Source organism: Chenopodium quinoa, unplaced genomic scaffold (assembly GCF_001683475.1).
Source record: "Chenopodium quinoa cultivar QQ74 unplaced genomic scaffold, ASM168347v1, whole genome shotgun sequence".
NCBI lineage: Eukaryota > Viridiplantae > Streptophyta > Magnoliopsida > Caryophyllales > Amaranthaceae > Chenopodium > Chenopodium quinoa.
In genome coordinates this window covers 7387070-7407982 of record NW_018742738.1, presented here as the reverse complement: position 1 = coordinate 7407982, position 20913 = coordinate 7387070, and the positions used below count along the sequence as shown (strand labels likewise).

General features: G+C 36.1%; 2 protein-coding genes across 3 annotated transcripts; both read left to right on the top strand.

Moving 5' to 3' along the window:
- Window positions 1-13922: 13922 nt before the first annotated feature.
- Window positions 13923-18573, top strand: LOC110724177 (UPF0161 protein At3g09310-like). 2 transcript variants are annotated; one of them, XM_021903578.1, is made up of 5 exons: window positions 13923-14527; window positions 14662-14791; window positions 14937-15077; window positions 17783-17878; window positions 18031-18256. In XM_021903578.1, the coding sequence occupies exons 1-4, from the start codon at window positions 14375-14377 to the stop codon at window positions 17848-17850; spliced, it is 492 nt and encodes a 163-aa protein (XP_021759270.1). In that variant the 5' UTR covers window positions 13923-14374; the 3' UTR covers window positions 17851-17878; window positions 18031-18256. The 2 variants fall into 2 exon arrangements, with proteins under 2 accessions (XP_021759270.1, XP_021759269.1); XM_021903577.1 differs by lacking the exon at window positions 18031-18256 and adding an exon at window positions 18263-18573 and having other exon boundaries at window positions 13940-14527.
- On the top strand, window positions 18042-18554 carry LOC110724052. The gene has a single exon (XM_021903450.1). It carries the CDS (start codon window positions 18042-18044, stop codon window positions 18552-18554), a length of 513 nt encoding a protein of 170 aa, XP_021759142.1.
- Window positions 18574-20913: the final 2340 nt, after the last annotated feature.

Sequence of the window (20913 nt, the reverse complement as noted above, 5' to 3'; positions counted from 1 at the left end):
AATGTCTGGCGTTAGGCGCTAAAATCAGATAAATATTGTCGTACAGGAGGATAAAATCGTATCTTTCCTCAAAAATGCTCTTTGATTTTAATTAAAACTCTGAAAAGCCAACAAAAGTCAATTTATCAATGCTAATTGAATTAGGAATGGAAAGAGCCTTCTAGAAGAATCTAGAAGACTAAAACCTTTCCTAATTGCATTAGGAATGATAAATCATATTAGGCCCTCCTCTAGATCATTGGGCCGCATATAAGGCTCAAACTAGGCCCAGTTCAGTAAATTGGTCATAACTTCCTCGATATTCATCGAAATTGGGCTTATAATATATCGTTGGAAAGCTCTTGTCAAGACCCATCCAACTACACTACTATTTGACCCATATCATGGACCAACAAAACTGGATTGGCTGTTTTCTTAAAATAAGTTTTCAAAAACAGAGAGAAGAGAAAAGAAATTAAAACTATCCGCAACACTAGACTTTCCACACTTTCACTTCATTCGATTATGATTCGATGCGAAAGGTACTCATCACTGGGTTTGGTTTTGGGGAGACGCAAATGGGTGTCTACAGAAGCCCCCACTTTGACTGAGTTTGGAGAAACAAGAGTTTCGAAAACGAAAGTCAAAGTATCGATAGGGACGGGGAATGATTCAGAACGTTCTGCGATCCTAAACCACTCTTGCAACGCCGATACCTACAAAACTAGCGTTAGTTAAACAGATAAAAGAGTTAAGAAACGCTTATCTTGCACCGTCGAGCACACGTCTCTGAAAGTAACCGATTGTTGCCGCTATACTTTTGTTTTGATGACCTCGTGCCAAGAGAATGCCATCCCGCTTGAAAACCGTTTCGCTTTTAACTGCTTCCAAATTAGAAGATTGCTTCGCCTGAAACGATCCTCTTCCGCTTTGATAATATTCCACGTCCAAGGGAATACCATCGAAGATTGTTCCTCTTGAAACAATCCCCATCTGCATTGATAACATTCCACGTCCAAGGGAATACTATCGAAGATTGCTTCTCTTGAAACAATCCTCATCTACATTGATAATATTCCACGTCCAAGGGAATACTATCAAAGATTGCTTCTCTTGAAACAATCCTCAGTTGTTTGTGACGACCCTCCACAATCTAGGGAATGCCATCTTGCTGTTTGTTTTGACGATCTTCCGCAATCTAGGGAACGCCGTCGATCAATGTCCCTACATCTTGAGCCTTTTCTTGAATCATAGTGACAACCTTTACAATCATAGCAAAAATCGTCGAAGACCGCCTCATCATGAACCGCTCTTCTCATATCTTGTTGACAACCTCCACAATCTTAGCGAACGCCATCGAAGACCGCCCATCTCGTGCTATCTTCTCAAAATCTTTTCTCAAATCTTAGTGACAACCTCCATAATCTTAGCGAATGTCGTCGAAGACCGCCCATCTCATGCTATCTTCTCAAATCTTGGGTGACAACCTCCACAATCTTAGCGAATGTCGTCGAAGACCGCCCATCTCATGCTATCTTCTCAATTCTTGGGTGACAACTTCCACAATCTAAGCGAATGTCGTCGAAAATAACTTTACTTGAAGTCATCCTCAGTTGTTGCGATAATATTCCAAAGAAAATTACCGAAGACCAACACTTGTCGATCTTTAAAGCTCGCTTGAACCTTGCTTCCGCTAAAACCAGTATGTCGGTGTCTCCGTGATGAGCCAATTCTTAGGCGCTTTAGCTAAGTGAGAGGATCTTTCGTCAGGTCGATCACTTATTTGAATTTGTAATCAAATTAGCTACTCAATCATGTCAAATTGCTTATAGGGGCTAACTGGCGTACCAAGGAACCCGAAATTGTTGTTCTGTCGATGCTGGAATATCTCTGGCGCTAGGAATTGGCTCAGTCGCCAGACGGTGTGATCTAGCGCCAAGCGCTGAAATCTATTTCCAGACGCTAGATGTTTTCGTCCGGCGCTGGAGTAGGGTCTTCCCTGTTCTGCTGCACCTGTATTTATTTTTTACTATAGAACTTTTCGAATCTCTTTAATTATCTTAGGGTTAACCTAAGGTTTAATGTTGCTTGACTCATCGACTTGACACGACTCAAGGTATAAACTTGACTCAATATGTTTGACTGACTCGAGGTTGACTCGACTCAAACTGTTTGACACATGTGTTAGACTCAAATCAAGGTGATGTGACACGACATGACTCAATGTGTACATGACTTGTGTGTGCATCGTAATGTGATCGTGCGACTCGAAAATAAAGCAAAAATTTTCCGTCATTTTTGTGGAGGGTATCGACTTTCTCCCGAAAAAGAAAGACGCAAAAAAGAATCGAAAGTTTGAAGATGCATGTTGAATGAGCTTAGTCAAATGTTGTTTGATACTATCTCTCAAGGTGCAAGGATTATTCCATCCTAGGATGTCTCAACTGTTGACTCCATGATAAAAGTATTTGGGTAACTTAGGCACGGAGGCTAAGTACTTCATACTTCGTGATGCAATGACAATTATGACTGATGAGTGATTTTGACATGACAAGGCATGCTTCAGCATTGTGTTAAGATTCCATGACAAAGGGTTCCTAAGGGAAGTATATTTGGTCATGTATCTGTGATGTGTGTGATAGTGACACTAAAGCTAGGCCGCAAGAGCTAAGTGTGTGGAAAGATATTATTCGTTAAAAGAGTCAAATGGTGGTGACTCTTAGGCTAGGTAAGCTAATGATATAGGGATCAAGCCCCCAAGTCTAGCTCTAAGTGAATAGGGATGAGCATAGGAAATCCTTTGATATGATCATGGTATAAGTGTGTGAATGTGAATATGAATTCATGTTTATTACGGTCGCACCTCGATGTGAGGTTGCCTACGTATCCGTAAGGAATCAGGCCGAACGTAGCTCTAGCCGAACCTCGCACAAGTGTGTATACCTCAAAAAAGTCTTTTTAAGGGTTGTAACATGGTTAGGCTATAGGTTTGAAGAAGAAGGGGATAAAGGCTCAAGACCCTAGATAAGCCCCCAAGGTGTGCAACCTCGCTTTTGAATCTTTGTATTTTTATGCTTGAGGTTTTCTACTCTTTTTTAGCTCTTTCTTTTGTTTTATCATCTATTTTATTTTTATAAGTGTGGGCAATCCCGATCATGCGATCTATCACTCACTTGGCATTCATGTTTCTTAGGCACGGTACCGAGCACTCAATAAGAGACGCAATCTGAGACGTGTTCATATCGAAGACATTTTCATATCAAAGACATTAGAACACTTGCCCTTTTGTACACTTTTATTTATTTTTTGCTATTTTTGCTATTTTAATCTTTTGAATTACTCAAGCTCTTTTTTAGAATTGCATAAGTTACACACCATCCCATCCCAAGGTTAGGTAAATGTAGGTTGGAAAAAGAAAGGTCTATCGTTAGACGAGGCTCAAAGTGGTTTACAAAAAAAGGATGTATAATTGAAGGGTGAAAGGTAATATAATGTGGCTACAAGGGGTGCCTTAAATCATTGGTATACCTTGTGCTTAATTCGACATGGAGTTTTTTTTAATGCAATATAATGAAATGATCATATATAAGGAAATAAATGCTCATTTTATTAAAAGAAAATATATAATGATCCTACAAAATAAATCTAAAGGGAAGAGAAAGGTGCCTATGCTAGACTTATTGGGGAAAGGGTAAATAAAAAAAAGAATTAGAAAAAAGAGGTCGCGAAATCTTGTTGTTGAAGCTCGCCTCTTGTCTTGTGTTGTTTCCTTTATCATCACTTGCTCTTCTTGTTAACTGGAGGCATGGGAAGCTTGTTATCATCAATCAAATGTTGGATAGCCTCCTTTAGCTTCCAACAGCTATCAGTAGCATGACCCCTACCTTGATGGTACTTGCAGTGTTCATCTGGATTCCAACTAGGCAATCTCTTTTCAGGTGCGGGATCTTGAATAGGTCCAATGGGAGTAATGAGTCCTTTGGCATGGAGTTGATCGAAGGCAGTATCGTAGTTCATCCCAATGGGGGTGAAGTCTTTCCTTAGTTGCTTCTTAGATCCTTGGTTATCTATGGCTGAAACTTCACTGAGATCAAAGGTACTAACATTGTTACTAGAGTGGGCGTTTTCGGAAGAAGAAGGATTGTCGTTCTTCTTTCCTTTCCAGACACCGTGGTTACTATTGTTAGTAGCTTTTTGCTTTGCGAGGTCATCTTCAATTTCAATTCCGATGTCATAAACGGCCTTGAAAGTATTCAGATTGTGTTGATACTTTAGATGCTTGGAATACTTCTCTTGGAGATTTTTGATAAACATCCTCATAGATTCTTTTTCAGTGGGCACCTCAATCATCTTAGCGGAAGTTTCCCTCCACTTATTAAAGAAAGAAGTAAAGCCTTCATTCTCTTTTTGTCTTAGCATCTCAAGTTGTCTATAGTCGGTTTCGACTTGAATATTACACTTGTATCTATCAACAAAAGCATTTACTATCGATTCTCAGGTAGAGGTTTTCTCTTTGTCAAGGGAGAAGAACCATTATTGGCAAACGGTTTCAAGAGATAGTGATAACAGAGAGGGGAAAACCTTCTTATCGATACTCTTAATACTCATTATAGTTTCGAAAGCTCTTAGATGGAAGTAAGGGTTATCTGTTGCCTTGAATTTAGGGATGTCAGTGGCGTTGAACTTATGTGGAAGAAGTTCCTTGTCCAGCGAGACCCCTTGTGAACTCATGCCCTGAAATTTATAGTCATTAGATAGCTTGCTCAAACTTTCTTGCATGAGGTTCATTTGTTATTGCTTCACGGGATCATTGATCTTGAGTGTGAGTAGATTCAGTATCTCAGTCATGGTAACCAGTTGATTCCTAAGCTCATTGACTTCTTCTTGAGTTGCCATTATCTTTTTAGTCTTCCTCTTTTGAAGAATCGGTTTATCGAAAAGTGAGACTTGAATAAAGAGGTTGTCCTTGATTAATCGCCCTTCTCTCCTCGACCAAGTACTGTGGAAAAGGAATTTGGGGATATTCATTGTTAATTATTTGACTCAAACTCTATTCAACATGCAATGGATGGAGGAAGTGAAGAAAGATGGAATAGAATGTGAAGAAAAATGATGTAGATGGAGGGATATGAAGAATTAGGAATGGAATGTACTCTTCAACTCAAATGACGGAAAGACCGACTTATGCATGAACCTAAGACATGGTCATGGTGACATATACTCAAAGTGTGTGCTAAGACTAGTGAGTGTAGGTGACACGTTGAGACTCGTGTCATGACTATGTGGCTAGAATATGTGACTAGACTTAATTAATGACTCGACAAGGTGTTATCGACGGCGAAATTTAACCGAATTAATTAGCAAACTGGTTAATTATACACTAGGTGATGACTCGACCAATAATCCGAATTGTCGGCAAAGCGACAGGACTGGCGTCACACTGTGTAGCTTCGCGTTAGACGATAGAGATGTCGCCAGGAGCCACACTCCACAGGGTGGTAATACAATCCAGATTTTGGCGCCAATACTGGAGCTTCAATCTGGGACTGTTTTCGGTGTTATTAATCAGCAAGGGTATGCCTAAAGTCGTACTAGGTCAATTTTGATTAAAATATTAGACTTTAATGACTCAAATTAATTAATTAATTAATTAATTAGGCAAAGTTCATTAAGTCATTAATTTATTTAATCTCAACACAAGTCAAACAAACGGCTAAGAAAACGTAGAGTATATGCGCAACAAATAATGCACAACTAGTCAAGTAGGCACAATATGATGCAATGAGTTTGCAACCTAACCATGGCTCTAGTTCTCTAAAGTTCGAGATATGGTTTAGTCAATAGAGGGTCCATGGTTAATTGTCCAGATGCATCGCGCGGAATCCTAACCGTGAAGGGTTGGCGCGAGTGGATGGGACACCGCCAGCTTTAGAAAGACTCGCTTCCATGGTTTGGTGAATTCAACATTCTCGGATGTACCCTTTGTTGCACAGAGCGTTCAATCGGGTGGATGGAGCATGAATTCCCAGAGGGTTATGGCCATATGTAGAACACATATGGGTTTCAGAAAAGTGAGAAAAAATTCAATCAGGAAGTAGGATCGAGCAAACAATACGAAAAACCGGTCGAAATTAGAACGCATATTTCTGGCTCGATATTGAGGGAAGTTGGCGCCAGTAACCAGAGACTGGCGCCAGTTTTTAACTGTAGCGCCTGACACCAATGCTGGCATTTAGCGCTACGGCTAAAAGTCTGGTGCCAATGCTCTGGCCCCTGGCGCTATTTCCCACATGCCTGAGCAGCTTTCTGTGCTCGATAAAATTTTCCAGTTTCGCGCGGTGTTATTTCAGTCCTAGTTGTGAAAGATATTTCTCAAATTTCCTACGTGTAAAATCCTATGTTTTTAACTCATTACGGATGGTCTTTCCAATGAGATCTTTTTTATTCATATGACAATAATGTTATTCAAAATTACGCACATGAAGTGCTTAGAACGTTTCGAGTCTCATCCACTTATTCTAAATCATTGCCGAAACAAATTCAGGAATTAAAATAGAAATCCTCCCTAGTGGAGTCGCCAAAAACTGTAGGGAATAATTTCAAGCGTTAAACCCCTAGCTTGAACCCCACTGTGATCATACTCTAAAGTATGGTGGCGTCGAAAGGGAAAGAAGATAGAGCAAAAGAGTCGCCAACAAGTTTTAGGAACTTGTAAACCGTTCACAGGGTGAAGGTTACACCCCTTAACGATCTAAGAGATCGTTAACTCCATAAGGTCGTGAACCAAATAAGGGTTCGGGGATGAAGGTACAAATCCAACCTAAAAGAGATTGAACGTGCCCTAATAATAGGCCTCTACTTTATTCAGATCGTATTCATGTGCGCTTTCTGACTAACATGCAATCAATAGGATTAACCCTAAACCTGTTTATCTATGTTGGTTGAATATTAATGCACAAATAAACCTATTATTGGCAATCACTTGAATTATAATCAAATTAACCCTAAACAAGATTATTAATTATCTTATTAAGCATGATTACAAGTACAAATTCCCTTTAAACATGCATAATAAGGCGTGATCAAGCAATAACAATAAATATCAAGCAATATAATAATAATCAAAATAATCAAAATCATAATAATAATCATCATAATAATAATTATAATCATAACAATCATAATTAAAAATAATCATCATAACAATAATTATAACAATTATAATCATAAATCATAAAAATAATCATAATAATGTTAAAGCATAATAATAGCAAGATCCTAGGCATGATACTAACAAGATTAATAACAAACCCTAGCATGTCACTAAACAATAAAAATCAAAGCTTTAACCCTAACATGATACTAACATGAATATTAGGAAAGAAAATAGGAAGCATCACAGAAATCATAATAAGCATATTTGATATTATAACTTTTACCCTAAACATGATATTAGGAATTATTGTTGTCATTCAAAACATTAAATTAAGGAAAGCATCCTAACATGATACTAGGAATCATAATAACAACCTAGACATGATTTCTATATCATAATATCAATGCAAACAATTAAAGCACTTACTTGGATGCCTCGTACCTCTTTCTAATAACAAAATACACACGTTAGTAACTTCAAGGAAAATAATAAACAAACAATTAAATTAAATAATTGAAAGAGAGATTTGGGACCAAACCCTCAGAAATTAAACCTTTCACGTCTAGGGCGAAGGCAACTTGGAATATGGCTAGGTGTTTCTAGATCTTGCGAATGCGGAATTTTGTATTTGAGAAAAGGCTGGTTTAGAAAAGAGAGAGAGAGTAATCAAGAAAATCTTGACAAGAGTTGGTGAATGAAAACGGAGTTTTTAATACGTTATTTATAGAGAAAATCAGCCAAAAAGATAAAAATATCAAAACAGAGTCTGGGGCACCTAAAACAGAGCTGGCGCCAACGCTGGCTTATTGGCGCCAAGCACCAAGCGCCAATGCTGGCGCCAAGCGCCAATGCTGGCGCCAAGCGCCAATGCTGGCGCCAGGCGTTAATGTCTGGCGTTAGGCGTTAATCCTGTTTTTGACGCGTTTTCTAAAATCAGATAAATATTGCCGTACAGGAGGATAAAATCGTATCTTTCCTCAAAAATGCTCTTTGATTTTAATTAAAACTCTGAAAAGTCAACAAAAGTCAATTTATCAATGCTAATTGAATTAGGAATGAAAAGAACCTTCTAGAAGAATCTAGAAGACTAAAACCATTCCTAATTGCATTAGGAATGATAAATAATATTAGGCCCTCCTCTAGATCATTGGGCCGCATATAAGGCTCAAACTGGGCCTAGTTCAGTAAATTGGCCATAACTTCCTCGATATTCATCGGAATTGGGCTTATAATATATCTTTGGAAAGCTCTTGTCAAACCCCATCCAACTACACTACTATTTGACCCATATCATGGACCAACAAAACTGGATTGGCTGTTTTCTTAAAATAAGTTTTCAAAAACAGAGAGAAGAGAAAAGAAATTAAAACTATCCGCAACACTAGACTTTCCACACTTTCACTTCATTCGATTATGATTCGACTCGAAAGGTACTCATCACTGGGTTTGGTTTTGGGGAGACACAAATGGGTGTCTACACTCAAAATCCGGTATTTCATGAGAGAACAAAACATATTGAAGTTGAAATGCATATTGTGAGAGATGCAATTAAAGATTGTTTTATTTCACCTTTGTATGTTCCTGCAAAGATGCAATTGGAAGACATATTTACGAAGGCGTTGGGAAGGGCTTAATTTGATTTTCCACTTGACAAATTAGGCATTCGAGATCTACATGCTTCAACTTGAGGGGATGTTAAGATAAAATATATCCCTGTCAATAGGGTACCTAGATCGAACCCTTTTGTGCCAAGAAAGAGAACCCTTGCTCTGTTGTTTAGCAAAAGCAGATCTAGCAGTCTCAAGGTTGCTAATAACAACCTCATGGGTATCAGCAAGAACAACAACATTCCTTTTCAGATTTGGGCGAAGTGTTCCAACATCAGGCATCACAACAATTTCTTTGCCCAGATCTGCCTCAAGACAGTTCTACGCTTCACCTTTCTTCCCCAAATCTAAATCCTCCTCATCTGATACGTACTCCACGATCATTGCACCGCTACCGGCTCTTTTGAATCTTGTCCACAACAAAGAGCACTGATGAGGTTTTATTTTACCAGTTCCGCACTCACACTAGTACACTTGGACAAGGAGGGGGAAGGTCGGTGTCATCTTTCTCAACTCCTAGATTCTCATACACAAAGAGATCTGAGGATTTTTCAGGTGGGGAACTCATAATTGTTTGTAGTTAAGTGTATAAGTGTAGGTTAATTAATTTATAATAAGGGTAGATTGCTAATTTTGCTATTAGAAACTTTCTAAAAACTGAAGAAAAAAAAATTGTTACAATTAAAGCTTAGCACCCATTTTTAGTAATTGTTGCAAGTGAAGAAGTCTTGGACGAAATTGGAGAGGGTCTAATTGGACCAACGCAACAATATAATAATATTATCTCCAATTAAAAATAAAGTCAAACAATAAATAAATAAATAAAACTTACGTTTGGTTGCAAAAACGGGAACGGGGAATGATTTTGGGGGGAAATTTTCCGCCAATATGGCGATGATTGAAGTTGAGGTCACTATTTTCCCAAAGTGATAGAAAAGGCAGAAAGAGAAAGCTAAAGTTTCCATCTTTCAACAAAAACTTCAAGAATAAAAAAAAGAACGATGAAGAAGAAACTCAACCAAGTTAAGTTCGAAAACAACAAACAAAATCTTGTAAACACACTTTAATTTTTAGTTATATATATTATTTAATTAGTGCTTTTGTTGATTTCAATTAAAGTTATTAATGTATTAAACTAAATTTCTAGGGTTTCTGAATTGGATTTCCGGGAATTCTTTACTAAACTCAACAAAGATCAACAACTTCAGGTACTATACTTTATAATTAATTATTGGTTTTGTTATTTTCTTGGCAATCTGTTGGGAATTTATATCGTAATGTGAAATTTATAATTAGGAATAACATACTAAGTTGATTGTGTGTTGAATTGAAGATTGTTAATTAAAACAAAATTTCTAGGGTTTTGAGATAATATTATGTTAATAAGTTCTAGGTTTCAATTTCTAGGGTTTGTAGATCATATCATATTAATAATTTAGGTGATATTTCCAGGGTTTCAGAATCTACAACTTTTTTGTTTGTGTTTGGTTTTGGAATTGACATTGCAATTGTTTCTAGTTTGAACCTTGAAAATCTGAAATTATTTGTACGGTTTTTGGAATAGTTCATGTGACAAGTTAGTAGTTACTTGTATGTGGTTGGGTTTGGATTGCAACTTGTTTGTATTAGTTATGTGTTAGTAGCTTATTTGTCCCTATCTATTATCTTATTTGTTTGGGGATTGATAATGTATACATACGTAGTGTTTTTTTTTTTTTTTTTGTAAATAGAAATTTTATTACCAAAGTAAGCAAATTATAGCATACAAAGTTAATGCTTACAAAAGCTAACCAAAAACCACCCCAAACACTAAAGACCAAACATGCCATACAACCATCAAAACCAATTCTAAAATCAAACCTAGCCACCTTCTAGGAAGGGTTCTAGGTTGACAAAGAACAACTACTGGACTCAAGAAACTAGCCACCTTCTAGGAAGGCTTCCAAAATTAAGGACTAGGCAACAGAACCTAGAACACAAGCAGGAAAGACAAGCGTGAGAACTGCTAAAGAAAACAGGCTAAAAAGCCAGAACAACAAGACTGCCAAAAAGAATAAGAACATTACAAAATCAGCAATTTTCTATCAGGAACAGGACATCTGCAGGCAACAGCAAATAAGATATCTCTAAGAATAGCTTAACCAGGTTTGCAGCTTCCTATAAAGATCAAAGAGTTCCTTTGCAACCATATGTGATAAACAATCTCAACAAAACACATACCCAATAGCCTATTTTTAGTTCTAGTTTTCCTGCACATTTTAGAAACCCATAGAACCTCAGCATCAAAGGGCAAAACAGACCTGTTATAACCAAAAATAGTCAAAATCCTTCCCATATGCCCTTAGCAAATCTGCACTCAAAGAATAAATTGTGAACATATTCCAAATGCAGATTACAGAGAAAACAAATGGGATCACATTGCATATTCCACATTGCCAATCTGTCTTTTATAAGCAACCTGTTCCTAACAGCTAGCCAAAGAACAAACAATCTCTTAGGAGTAGCAAGATTGTTATAGAACAGTCTTCTCCAAGGAACCTTGGGAGCTTGAGCCACAATCTTCTAGTAAATCTTCTTAATCTTGATTTTACCACCTTGCATAACAGCATCCTAACCTCCAATCTCATCAATAATAGTTCTACATTTCAAAATTCTACTAAGCTCCCAAGAACACTTCCTGGGAGTAGGTCTATCCCACCAAGTTTTGTCTTTGAAGTAATAGATATGCACCCATTTCACCCATAATTTATCAGCTTTAAGGGAAAGGTCCCATAGAAGTCTAGAAATTGCAGCCACATTCCACTCAGGGAGAGAAAGAAGGTTTCACCCTCCACTAACTTTGGGAAGACAAACTTGAGAACAAGAAACAAGAGAATTCTTGGAGGGATTGGCTTTTCCAGTCCATAAGAAAGCTCTAAATCTTGCTTCAATTTCTCTTAGGATCTTTTTAGGAAGAATAAAGATTTTGGTCCAATAGGTTTGGATGCCAAAGAGAATACTCTTCACTAGTTGGAGCCTACCAGCATAAGAAAGGTGTCTAGCAGACCAACCATTAATCCTTACAGTCACTTTATCAACAAGAGGCTTGCATTGAGCAATGGTAAATTTTTTTGAAGAAAGAGGGACCCCAAGTACTTAAAAGGGATAGTAATAGGAGCAACCCCAATCAGATTTCTCAGCTCATCTTGCTCAGGTCCAGCAAGACCACCAAAGTAGTATACATACGTAGTTGGGTTTGGTTATGCAACTTAATTGTTTGGCTTTATGGGGTTTTTTAAATAAGTAGCATTCATGTCCTTGTTGTTTGCCATTGTTACAAGAATTCAACAGTAAATGAACATACAAATACCAATAATAATATATTGTTTATGTCATACAACGTAGTAAGTTTATCTTGTCGATTGAAGCTAAAAGGGAGAACAACGCATAAAACTATGAATGTGCTTATATATAGTTTGATTTATGAATTGTTGTCAACATACTTGTTATTTCAATTACACAAAACATGTTTGAATGGAATGTGCTTATTATTTCAATCACATTTGATATTAGGTACTCCTACCCATCCAAATATAATATCATAAAACTTTCTATGTGCTTATAATAAATTCATGTACATATGTCTTTAGAATAATGGGGGGTGGCAGTACGAGTGGTGGGATTTTTGACCGCGATGATGTTGTGTACTTGGACTCTGACTATAAGGTTACACCCCAAGGCAACAAAGAGGTACCAAATTCAACCTATTGTGATGGAACGCAGAGTATGAGGTGCTATGATGTTGTTCTTTCTATGGGATTGTTCCTTTGCCCTTTGTTGGGATGATATTTGCTAGCTGGGGAGATGTTGATACTTATTTCAAGAACTATGGAAGGCAACAAGGTTTTGGGATTCTTTGTGCATCTGGTTCTTACACCTAGAAGAAAGACGCTGCGTCTAATCAGCTAAGAGAGTACACGTGGAAGTGTGAATGTTATGGAAGCACTACTTATAGGCTTCGCATTAGTGAGAAAAGGGTTGTTGCTGAACGAGAAGGGCCTTCGAGGCGTAAGTCAAAGAAATGTGACTGCCCGGTGTATACGTACTACTGCAAAAATAAAAATAAAAATAAAAATAAAAATAAAATCTGGTGATTGGGTAGCTAAGGGGTTGGAATTAAAGCACAAGAATCATGTCGCTACACCTTGAAAGTCTCACTACATTGCTAAGTAAAGGCTAGATCACATCAATGCTGCTGTGAGGAGAAAGCTCTTCACTGACGTTGTTGCTAGGTCTAAGGCCACCCAAGTCTTCAACTCACTAGCCAGTGAGAGGAATGGGGTTGAAAATGTGACCTTTACCAAGAAAGATTTGAGGAATATTATCTCCCGGGAAAGAAGTGAGAAGATGAAGAATGGTGACTGGAATTTAAATATTTCGTAACATTAAATGAGAAAGTTGAAAATTTGTGCTTAATTTGACAGATAATCTATATCTATATTATTATTAAAACCGCAAGATAAGGAGTGTTGTATCGCCATGTGTCATTTTTACGTTTTACTGCGCCACATCATATTCCAAGCTTGCCACATAATCGAAGTGTAGCTAGCATTTTGGCCTGTTCAATGCACGAGTTATAACTTATGTTATTTTTATATAAATGTATGCTTTTCAACAGTTGAAACTACAAAGTTATTATTACATGACTTTTGAGGTGAATGTTGTGAAAACTTGTTAAAAAAAAAGTGAGGGTGGAATTGTGGAAGAATATGAAGGAATTTAGTTAAGTATATATACATGAATATTGTAGAATATGAAATGACATACTTCGTATTAGTTTAAGCTATATTTTAAGTTTAAGAGATAAAAAGAATATTTTTATTATAATTCATATGTTTATGTAATAGTTAATTCAACTTAATTTTATCATGGTAGAAATGAAACACTTCATTTTCTTACTTAAATGTGCAAGTTACGCTTACAGACTTTAATATTATGGAATATTTTTAATTTAATTTTTTTTAATATTAAAAAGGTAAGGGAAGTAACATGTGGCATATGAGTGAGTTGTGAGGACATGTGACATATAAATAAGTTTTTAAATTTGTAAGAAATTATCCTATTTAAATTTACTTTTTAATAATTGCAAAATAATATAATTTGATTGAAAGGTTTTTCATATGTGTAACCCCTTAAAATCCTTAGTAATTGCACAATAATATAATTTGTAAGAAATTAATCATTACTCTATTTTTTGTGCATTAATTCATAAAATTGTAGTTGTAGAGTACGAGCAATAATTAATGCGAAGTAGTATATATATTGACATCAAAATTATAAAGATTTGATTTATTATTTGTTCTATATTAACCAAAAAAAATTTATAGTCAAACCAACAAGCTCACACAAACAACTAACTACATACTAAAAATCTCATCTTTAGAAAAAAAAAAAAAAAAAAAAAAACACACACACACCCATTATTTGAGCTCTCTGGTGTCAAACAAGGCCATAGTATAATTTCATTAAATTACTAAATTTATAATAAATTGAGGTATCGCCCGGACCAAGTTTGTATTTTAAACAGCTTACAGCCTGACACCAACAATATTAAAATTTGATACTCCGTATTTGTTTCAGCAGAACACAAAAAATGGGTACTAATCTCTCTCTTACACATTTCCGCTCCCCACCTTTTTCTGAATTTTATCCTATTAATTTAAATTCATCTTCTCCTCTCAAATTCCCCAAACACATCAACAGTCACAGCCGCCAACTGCGCCACTACCCCACTTCACCATTTTCTGTAAATTCAATTTTACACAACTTTATCAATCTTTGATAATATGACCGTTGATGAATTTCATTTAAAAACATGTAAATCTTTTGCAAATGGGTTTACTTTTAATTTTTTTTTTTAATTTTTTTTTTAAATTACAGGTTAGTAGAAATCAGCGACAAATTTCTCCAATTTTTAACAAATTTGAGCCTGAGCCTGACCCAGATGATGAAGATAAAGTGCAAAGTACAGGGGTTAAAGCTGCGTTATCAATGCTCAAATTCTATAAAAGTGAGTATTACTGACATTTTGATTATTTTTTTTTTTTTTTTTCTAGTTTAATTTCTTAATAAACAATCACCAAGTTAATTCTTTGATGTTTTAAATTGAGATCTGTATGTTGTTAATGAGTATATTATTTTAATTTTGATGGCAGGAGAGATATCGCCATTGTTGCCTAAGAGTTGCCGTTATGTACCATCATGCAGTGAATATTCGATGATTGCTTACAAGAAATATGGAGTTGCTAAGGGCACTATATTGACTGCTTGGCGCCTTTGTCGTTGCAATCCGCTAGGTAAATTAATGTCTTTCATTTTTTTGGGTGGATAATCTGTTATATTAGTTTGGCTTGAACTACTCTCCGTTATGTTCCACCTAGTTTGATATTAAAAAAATGTGGGAGATAGTGTAACTTGAACTAGTAATGTGTCAACTGAAGTCAGACAGAAGGAATACATGAGTGTGACAAATTATCCTATTTAGCCCGGGAAATTCTTACAAAAGATTGGTTAGGGTCTGTTTTGTTCTACTTAATTTGTTTAGTTCAGTTCAGCTTCAATTAGTTTAGTTTAGTTCAGTTTCTAATTTCCTTCTATCATAAACAATTTATTTCAGCTCAATTCATTTCACCCCTAATCAGTTCAATTTAGTTTAGTTGTTTTTAGTAAATCGAAACATGCCCTTTGTGCATGAGTCTTCCTGTCTCTTGTTCAGATGCTCTACACTTGGGATAAGACTTAAGTGTTGAATTTAACTTCCTGATTTTGTGGTGCTTGATCGAGTAAATCACATTGTTTGGTTAAGTTCATTGGCCAATAACAAAAGTATTATACTAATTGCTTTAGATAGGAGGTAACAGCAGCTTCTTCTAGGCTTTTGGGAATATTGTTCTAAGTGGCATTTTATTGTCAGTTGCTCTGATTAGAGGTTTGTTGGCTGACTCCCATTGATGATTCATGTTGCCAGAGAGCCTTGGCTTTGACTGTGTTACTGATTCAAGTTTCTGTAATTATTCTCCCAGCTGATTTCTACACTTATCTCTCTGAATTCACTTTCAACTCGTGTCAAATGCTTGATGGCATTTCAATATTATTGAAAGGGGTTTGTTTGGTACCTGTTTTTTCACGGTTCTGGAGTTCATTGTATGGAATTTTGTCTTCATAATTTGAGGAGGTTGAGGCGGGTGTGAAAGTGCTGGTTTTTTATAAATTCGAGCGATTTAGAAAAGCCAATTATGCTAGTTAAAGAGTTGAAACCTAAGGGGAATATTTTTAGTAATCAAGGAATGTGGTAGTAATGGTTTCAAGAGATGTAAAAGACTGCAAGATTCAATGTTTAATCCATCTCTTGCTGGAAGTTGAAAAACATTATCATGATTAACTTATATTTCCTCCGTTTCTTTTTAGTTAACACGTTTAATTTAGGCACACATATTAAGGAGAGGAGAGAGAGTGAGAGAGAATGACAAAGCAAGTGGGGTACGCTTAAAAAGAAGATATAAAACTTACCCAAAAAGAAAATGTGTAAACTAAAAAAAAAATTCCTGAAAAGGAATACGTGTCAACTAAAAAAAATGGAGGTAAGTATCATAGAAATGATAGAAAGTAACCGTGGATCTTTTAGCCTTTAGTTATAAATCTGTGCATCAAGCTAGAGAAAACATATAAGCTCCTGAATTGTGTTCTTTTATGTTGTGATTTGACCAAAATATTGTAAACGGAGTTATTAAGAAGAGCCTTGTCGTCTGTTTACCTTAGAATTCTTTAGAAGGAATAGTCTGACTTAGATATAGGTCACCAAATTTAGCCAAAGAATTACAAAGCTATCAGGAGATTGTGCAAAGAGTCTGATAAAATATCATCATGATGGTCCTTACATTAAAGATGACTGTATTGTTGGAGATGATCTTTCATAGGAGACATATAAGGTTGAATTAATGGAGGAAGTATCGTAAATCTTCTTGGAATGCATAACTAAACCTCAAAGTGGAATTCCTTCAAAAAAAAAAAAAAAAACCCTCAAAGTGGAAGCTAATGTGAAGAACATGGCGGTACCTCAGAATGTATGCTAAGGATATTCCAACTCTTGTTTACACATTTAAGATACATATATAATAGGTTCTCTTATAGATAAAGTCAAGAGCAAGAGGATAAAGTTTACCAATCATGTCTTTTTCACAATCAAAGTAGCTTTCTCTTGAAGAAAAAGTCAGGTTAATCACCCATATTTTTCACCTTTGATAATAAATAGTCCTTATTGAATGGAGTTTAAATTGGGAAAAATACTATCAAAATGCTTGTTCCAAAATTGTGGGAAAGTTAACATACATAATGGATGTTACAGAAGTCGAGGTTGCTGCGGATATTGGGTTCATTTCAAACCCCATAGGATAGGTGTACTTAGATTTGAAAGATGAAAGAGAGTGTGCTAGAAGATACTTCAAGGCCAAAGGAATTCGATGGAGAGGTACAGAGCCATGTTTCATAAGAAATGAAAGTAGCTTTGCTAGAGATGGACATTCAATGAATCAAAGAAATAGGAGTGTGTTTGTAAAGAATTTAGTACTCAAACTTGAACCAGTTACTCTTAAAACTTTGCTAAGATTATGTGATCCCAAAGAGGTAAGATCGTTAGTAAAACTGATGGAAAAATTGTATACAAGTCTAAGCTCCAAATTAAAAGAGGAAAATGGAGCGTAGTTATCTACACTTGATGATTGTGGAATTCATCATTAAAAAGTACAATTCTTCAGTTTTATTTGACAATAGTCTTCAGAAATTGATGTCTTAAATTAAGCTATTCGCCTAACATTACTTGATCGTATCCATACTAATGTTTATCATGCATTGGAAGATGATCTTGTCCATAAAGTAAGTCTTAATTTATTTCACTTTTACTCTCTATTTAATTTTGAAAGGAACTTTTTCTCCATATTTATGTCAATGGATTAAAACCGAGGAGCTAAAACTGTAAAGTGACTAAAGGTGAGCTTTATTGCAGGTGGCTCAGGCTTTGATCCTCCAAGATGGTTTGGCGAAGAAAGGGTATCTGAGTCATCAGAGGAGTGAGAATTTTCCGCGTCTTCATCCAATATAGGTATGTAATGAAAAAAAGCTCGAATTGTGGATATTGAGGCATGTATCCCTTTGAATCTATGTTACTCGGACTCAAGTACTCATGTTTGACACGAGCAGGAGTCCAAGTTTTCGACTCGGCTATTTTGTGAAAAATTTCTATGATTTGTCTAGGTGTCATACCCATGTTTGAGTGTCTACAGTACGACACAGGTACTTCAGGTAAAATAAAGAGTGCGAGTAACAATCAAGCTTCACCAAAGAGTATTTTTGTCACTTGGCTTGCTATTCTAGACAGATTGGTCACTAAGGACAGATTGTTAGTCTGGCAAATCCCTTGTGATCCTTGTTGTTTCTTCTATGCTGGTGTTGATGAGAATGTGAACCATTTGTTCTTTGATTGCAGCTATTCAAATGTGATCTGGTCTTCAATGTTACAAATTCTGGGTTTCACTAGGCCTGTGTTAAGCTTTGCTGATGAACTGCACTGGATTGCAAAATGCTGCAGGAAAACTGATGCTAGGAGCAGACTCATTGTGATGTACTTTTCTGAAACTGTCTACAATGTGTGGCTTCAAAGTAATGCTTTAATGTTTACAGGAAACTGTAAATCAGTTTCTGATTTAATTAGGGAGATAATTTTTCTGGTTGCTTGCATATGTAATAGCATTGATAGATATTTACTGTATTCTGCTTAGGTTTGTTGTTCTGGTCCTAGTTCTTAGTACCCTTCCTAGAAGGTGCCTAAGTTCCCGAGTTCAGTAGTTGGTTCATGTTCTTCCTAGAAGGTGGCTAGGCTTGGACTGGAATCTGTTTTGGTGTTTGGTTGGCCTGTTTGGTCTTTGGTGTTTCGGGTGTTACAGCTTAGCTTTGGTGTAAGTTGTAACCTTATTCTTTGGTAATAAAATTTCTATTTACCAAAAAAAAAAAAAAAAAAAAAAAAGAGTGAGTAACAGAACTTTAAATTAAACGAGGATAGTTAAAAAGACAAGGTTTAGCATGGGGAATTTCTTTTTTCTTTTTTATTTTTTATTTGGGGCTAGTGTAATGGAGGGCGTCCTCGCGGGAAGCTTTTTAGTAAGGGGTGAAACGGCTTGTTTGGCTTTCTTCTTTCTGACTACAAGGTAATTCATATTCACGCATTAACTCCTTTATACTTAGTAGTATATTGTTATTAATCTCCTTAACTCGATTATTTCACTTAGCCTGCTTCTCCCATAACTTTCACTTTCTGGACCACCGCGTATGTGCCCTCGGAAAAATTTTCCCTCCTCGCCTTTCTGTACTATACTGGTAGTTTTGTTACCAGTATGGAGCTGCTTCTTTGCTCGACTTTCGTCGGTAGCTTGGGAACCTCCTCCTAGGAGGGGACCGATGATCGGCCACCTGTGGGACCGACTCCCGACCAAGAAGTACCGGCAGCTACTCGACCTTTTTCTGATCAAATATTCGATTGATTGGTCGGAGGTTATTGACAAAAACGATTTGTCTAAGTCACTTCGTTTCGAATACTCTTATATCTTATATTTATTAAATGATTACTGCCACTAGTAACAAAGCTCTGAGATAACGTGCCTATGTAGCCTAACAATAAATATAGATCCTATCCCCTTTCCTTTATTCGAGAATAGGTTTCATACGAGGTAGGGCCTTCCCATCAGAGCAACTTGATCACTGGATTATTCTATTTGCTTTCTTATCCAATGATGCGACCCTCTAAGATTTCTAGTAGGAGTTAAGACTATCGCTTTACCAGTTCTCGTTCCTTATTCGTCCTTGTCCCTGTGAAAGGTCCAGTCGATGGGAAAATGTTCAAGTCTTATTACCGAGTGCGAGCTGCTTTCTATGGAAAGTTCGATTACGGGAAGGAAATAGAGGTCACAAATATAGTCGGTTATTAAAATTTCAACGTATAAGTTTGAATCTTACACTTTTACGATTCATGTATGTCATATAATTTGATTTATGCTTTTATTCGATTTTACATATTTCTCTTAACTAGTAAAATCCTTACAAGTTTAAAACATGCCTAAAGCTATCTATTCTAATGTATGAAAAGACGTTTTTAAAAACGTTGATGTGTCACGTAATCCCTTTTTTAGGACGTCATGTGACCTTTCAAACATTTCATGATGTCACATTATCACTCAAACACTTTTAATTATTACTCCACGTCACATAAGAAACCAATATTATTTCATATAAAAACATAAGGATAAGGAGATTCGAATCCTGAACTTTTTATAAAAAAGATAACTATTCAAGCTAAGCAAATTAGTGGTTTAGCAATATTTTAAAAATCTTTGATAAAGCAATGATAAAATCCCGCATGACCAAGAAAACTCCTAACCCCCTTAACTTTAGCCAGTGAAGGTTTTTGCTCAATCACTAAATCTTTGATAAACTAGTATACCTTTGTTAGATACATTATGACCTAAAACCACACCTTTTGTCACCATAAAGTGACATTTTTCCAAATTTAAGAACAAATTGCATTCTTCACATCTTTTGAAAATTATAGTGAGATTAGCTAAACATATATCAAATGAAGACCCATACACATTTAAATTATCCATAAAGACTTACATAGGTTACTCTATGAATTCAGGAGAAATGCTCATCATACATCGTTGAAAGATAGCAGGGGCATTATATAGTCCAAAAGACATCCTACTATATGCAAAAGTAACATAAGGGCGTGTGAATGTTGTCTTCTCCTAATTATTAGGGCGAAATCCCGAGTACGTATCCAAATGGCAGAATAATTTATGATTAGCTAACCTTTCCAACATTTGATCAATAAAAAAAGGAGGAACAAAATTGATCTTTTTTAATGGAAAAGATTTCATCTACGATAATCAATGCACATACGTCACCCTATTACAGTTCTAGTGGGAATCAATTCATTTTTAATCACACTCATGACTCATCCCACCCTTTTTAAGAGCTACTTGTACGAGACTCTCCCACTTTGAGTCACAAATTAGATAGATGATACCTACATCAAGTAATTTCATAACTTCTTCTTAACTACTTCCTACATGTTAGGATTCAACC

Excerpts from the sequence above, each read along its gene's own strand:
- LOC110724177 (XM_021903577.1), top strand. The coding sequence starts at position 14,375 with ATGGGTACTAATCTCTCTCTTACACATTTCCGCTCCCCACCTTTTTCT. Across the intron at positions 14,528-14,661 it reads ACCCCACTTCACCATTTTCT|GTTAGTAGAAATCAGCGACA; the intron begins GTAAATTCAATT and ends TTTAAATTACAG. Across the intron at positions 14,792-14,936 it reads AATGCTCAAATTCTATAAAA|GAGAGATATCGCCATTGTTG; the intron begins GTGAGTATTACT and ends TTTTGATGGCAG.
- LOC110724052 (XM_021903450.1), top strand. The coding sequence starts at position 18,042 with ATGTTTGAGTGTCTACAGTACGACACAGGTACTTCAGGTAAAATAAAG.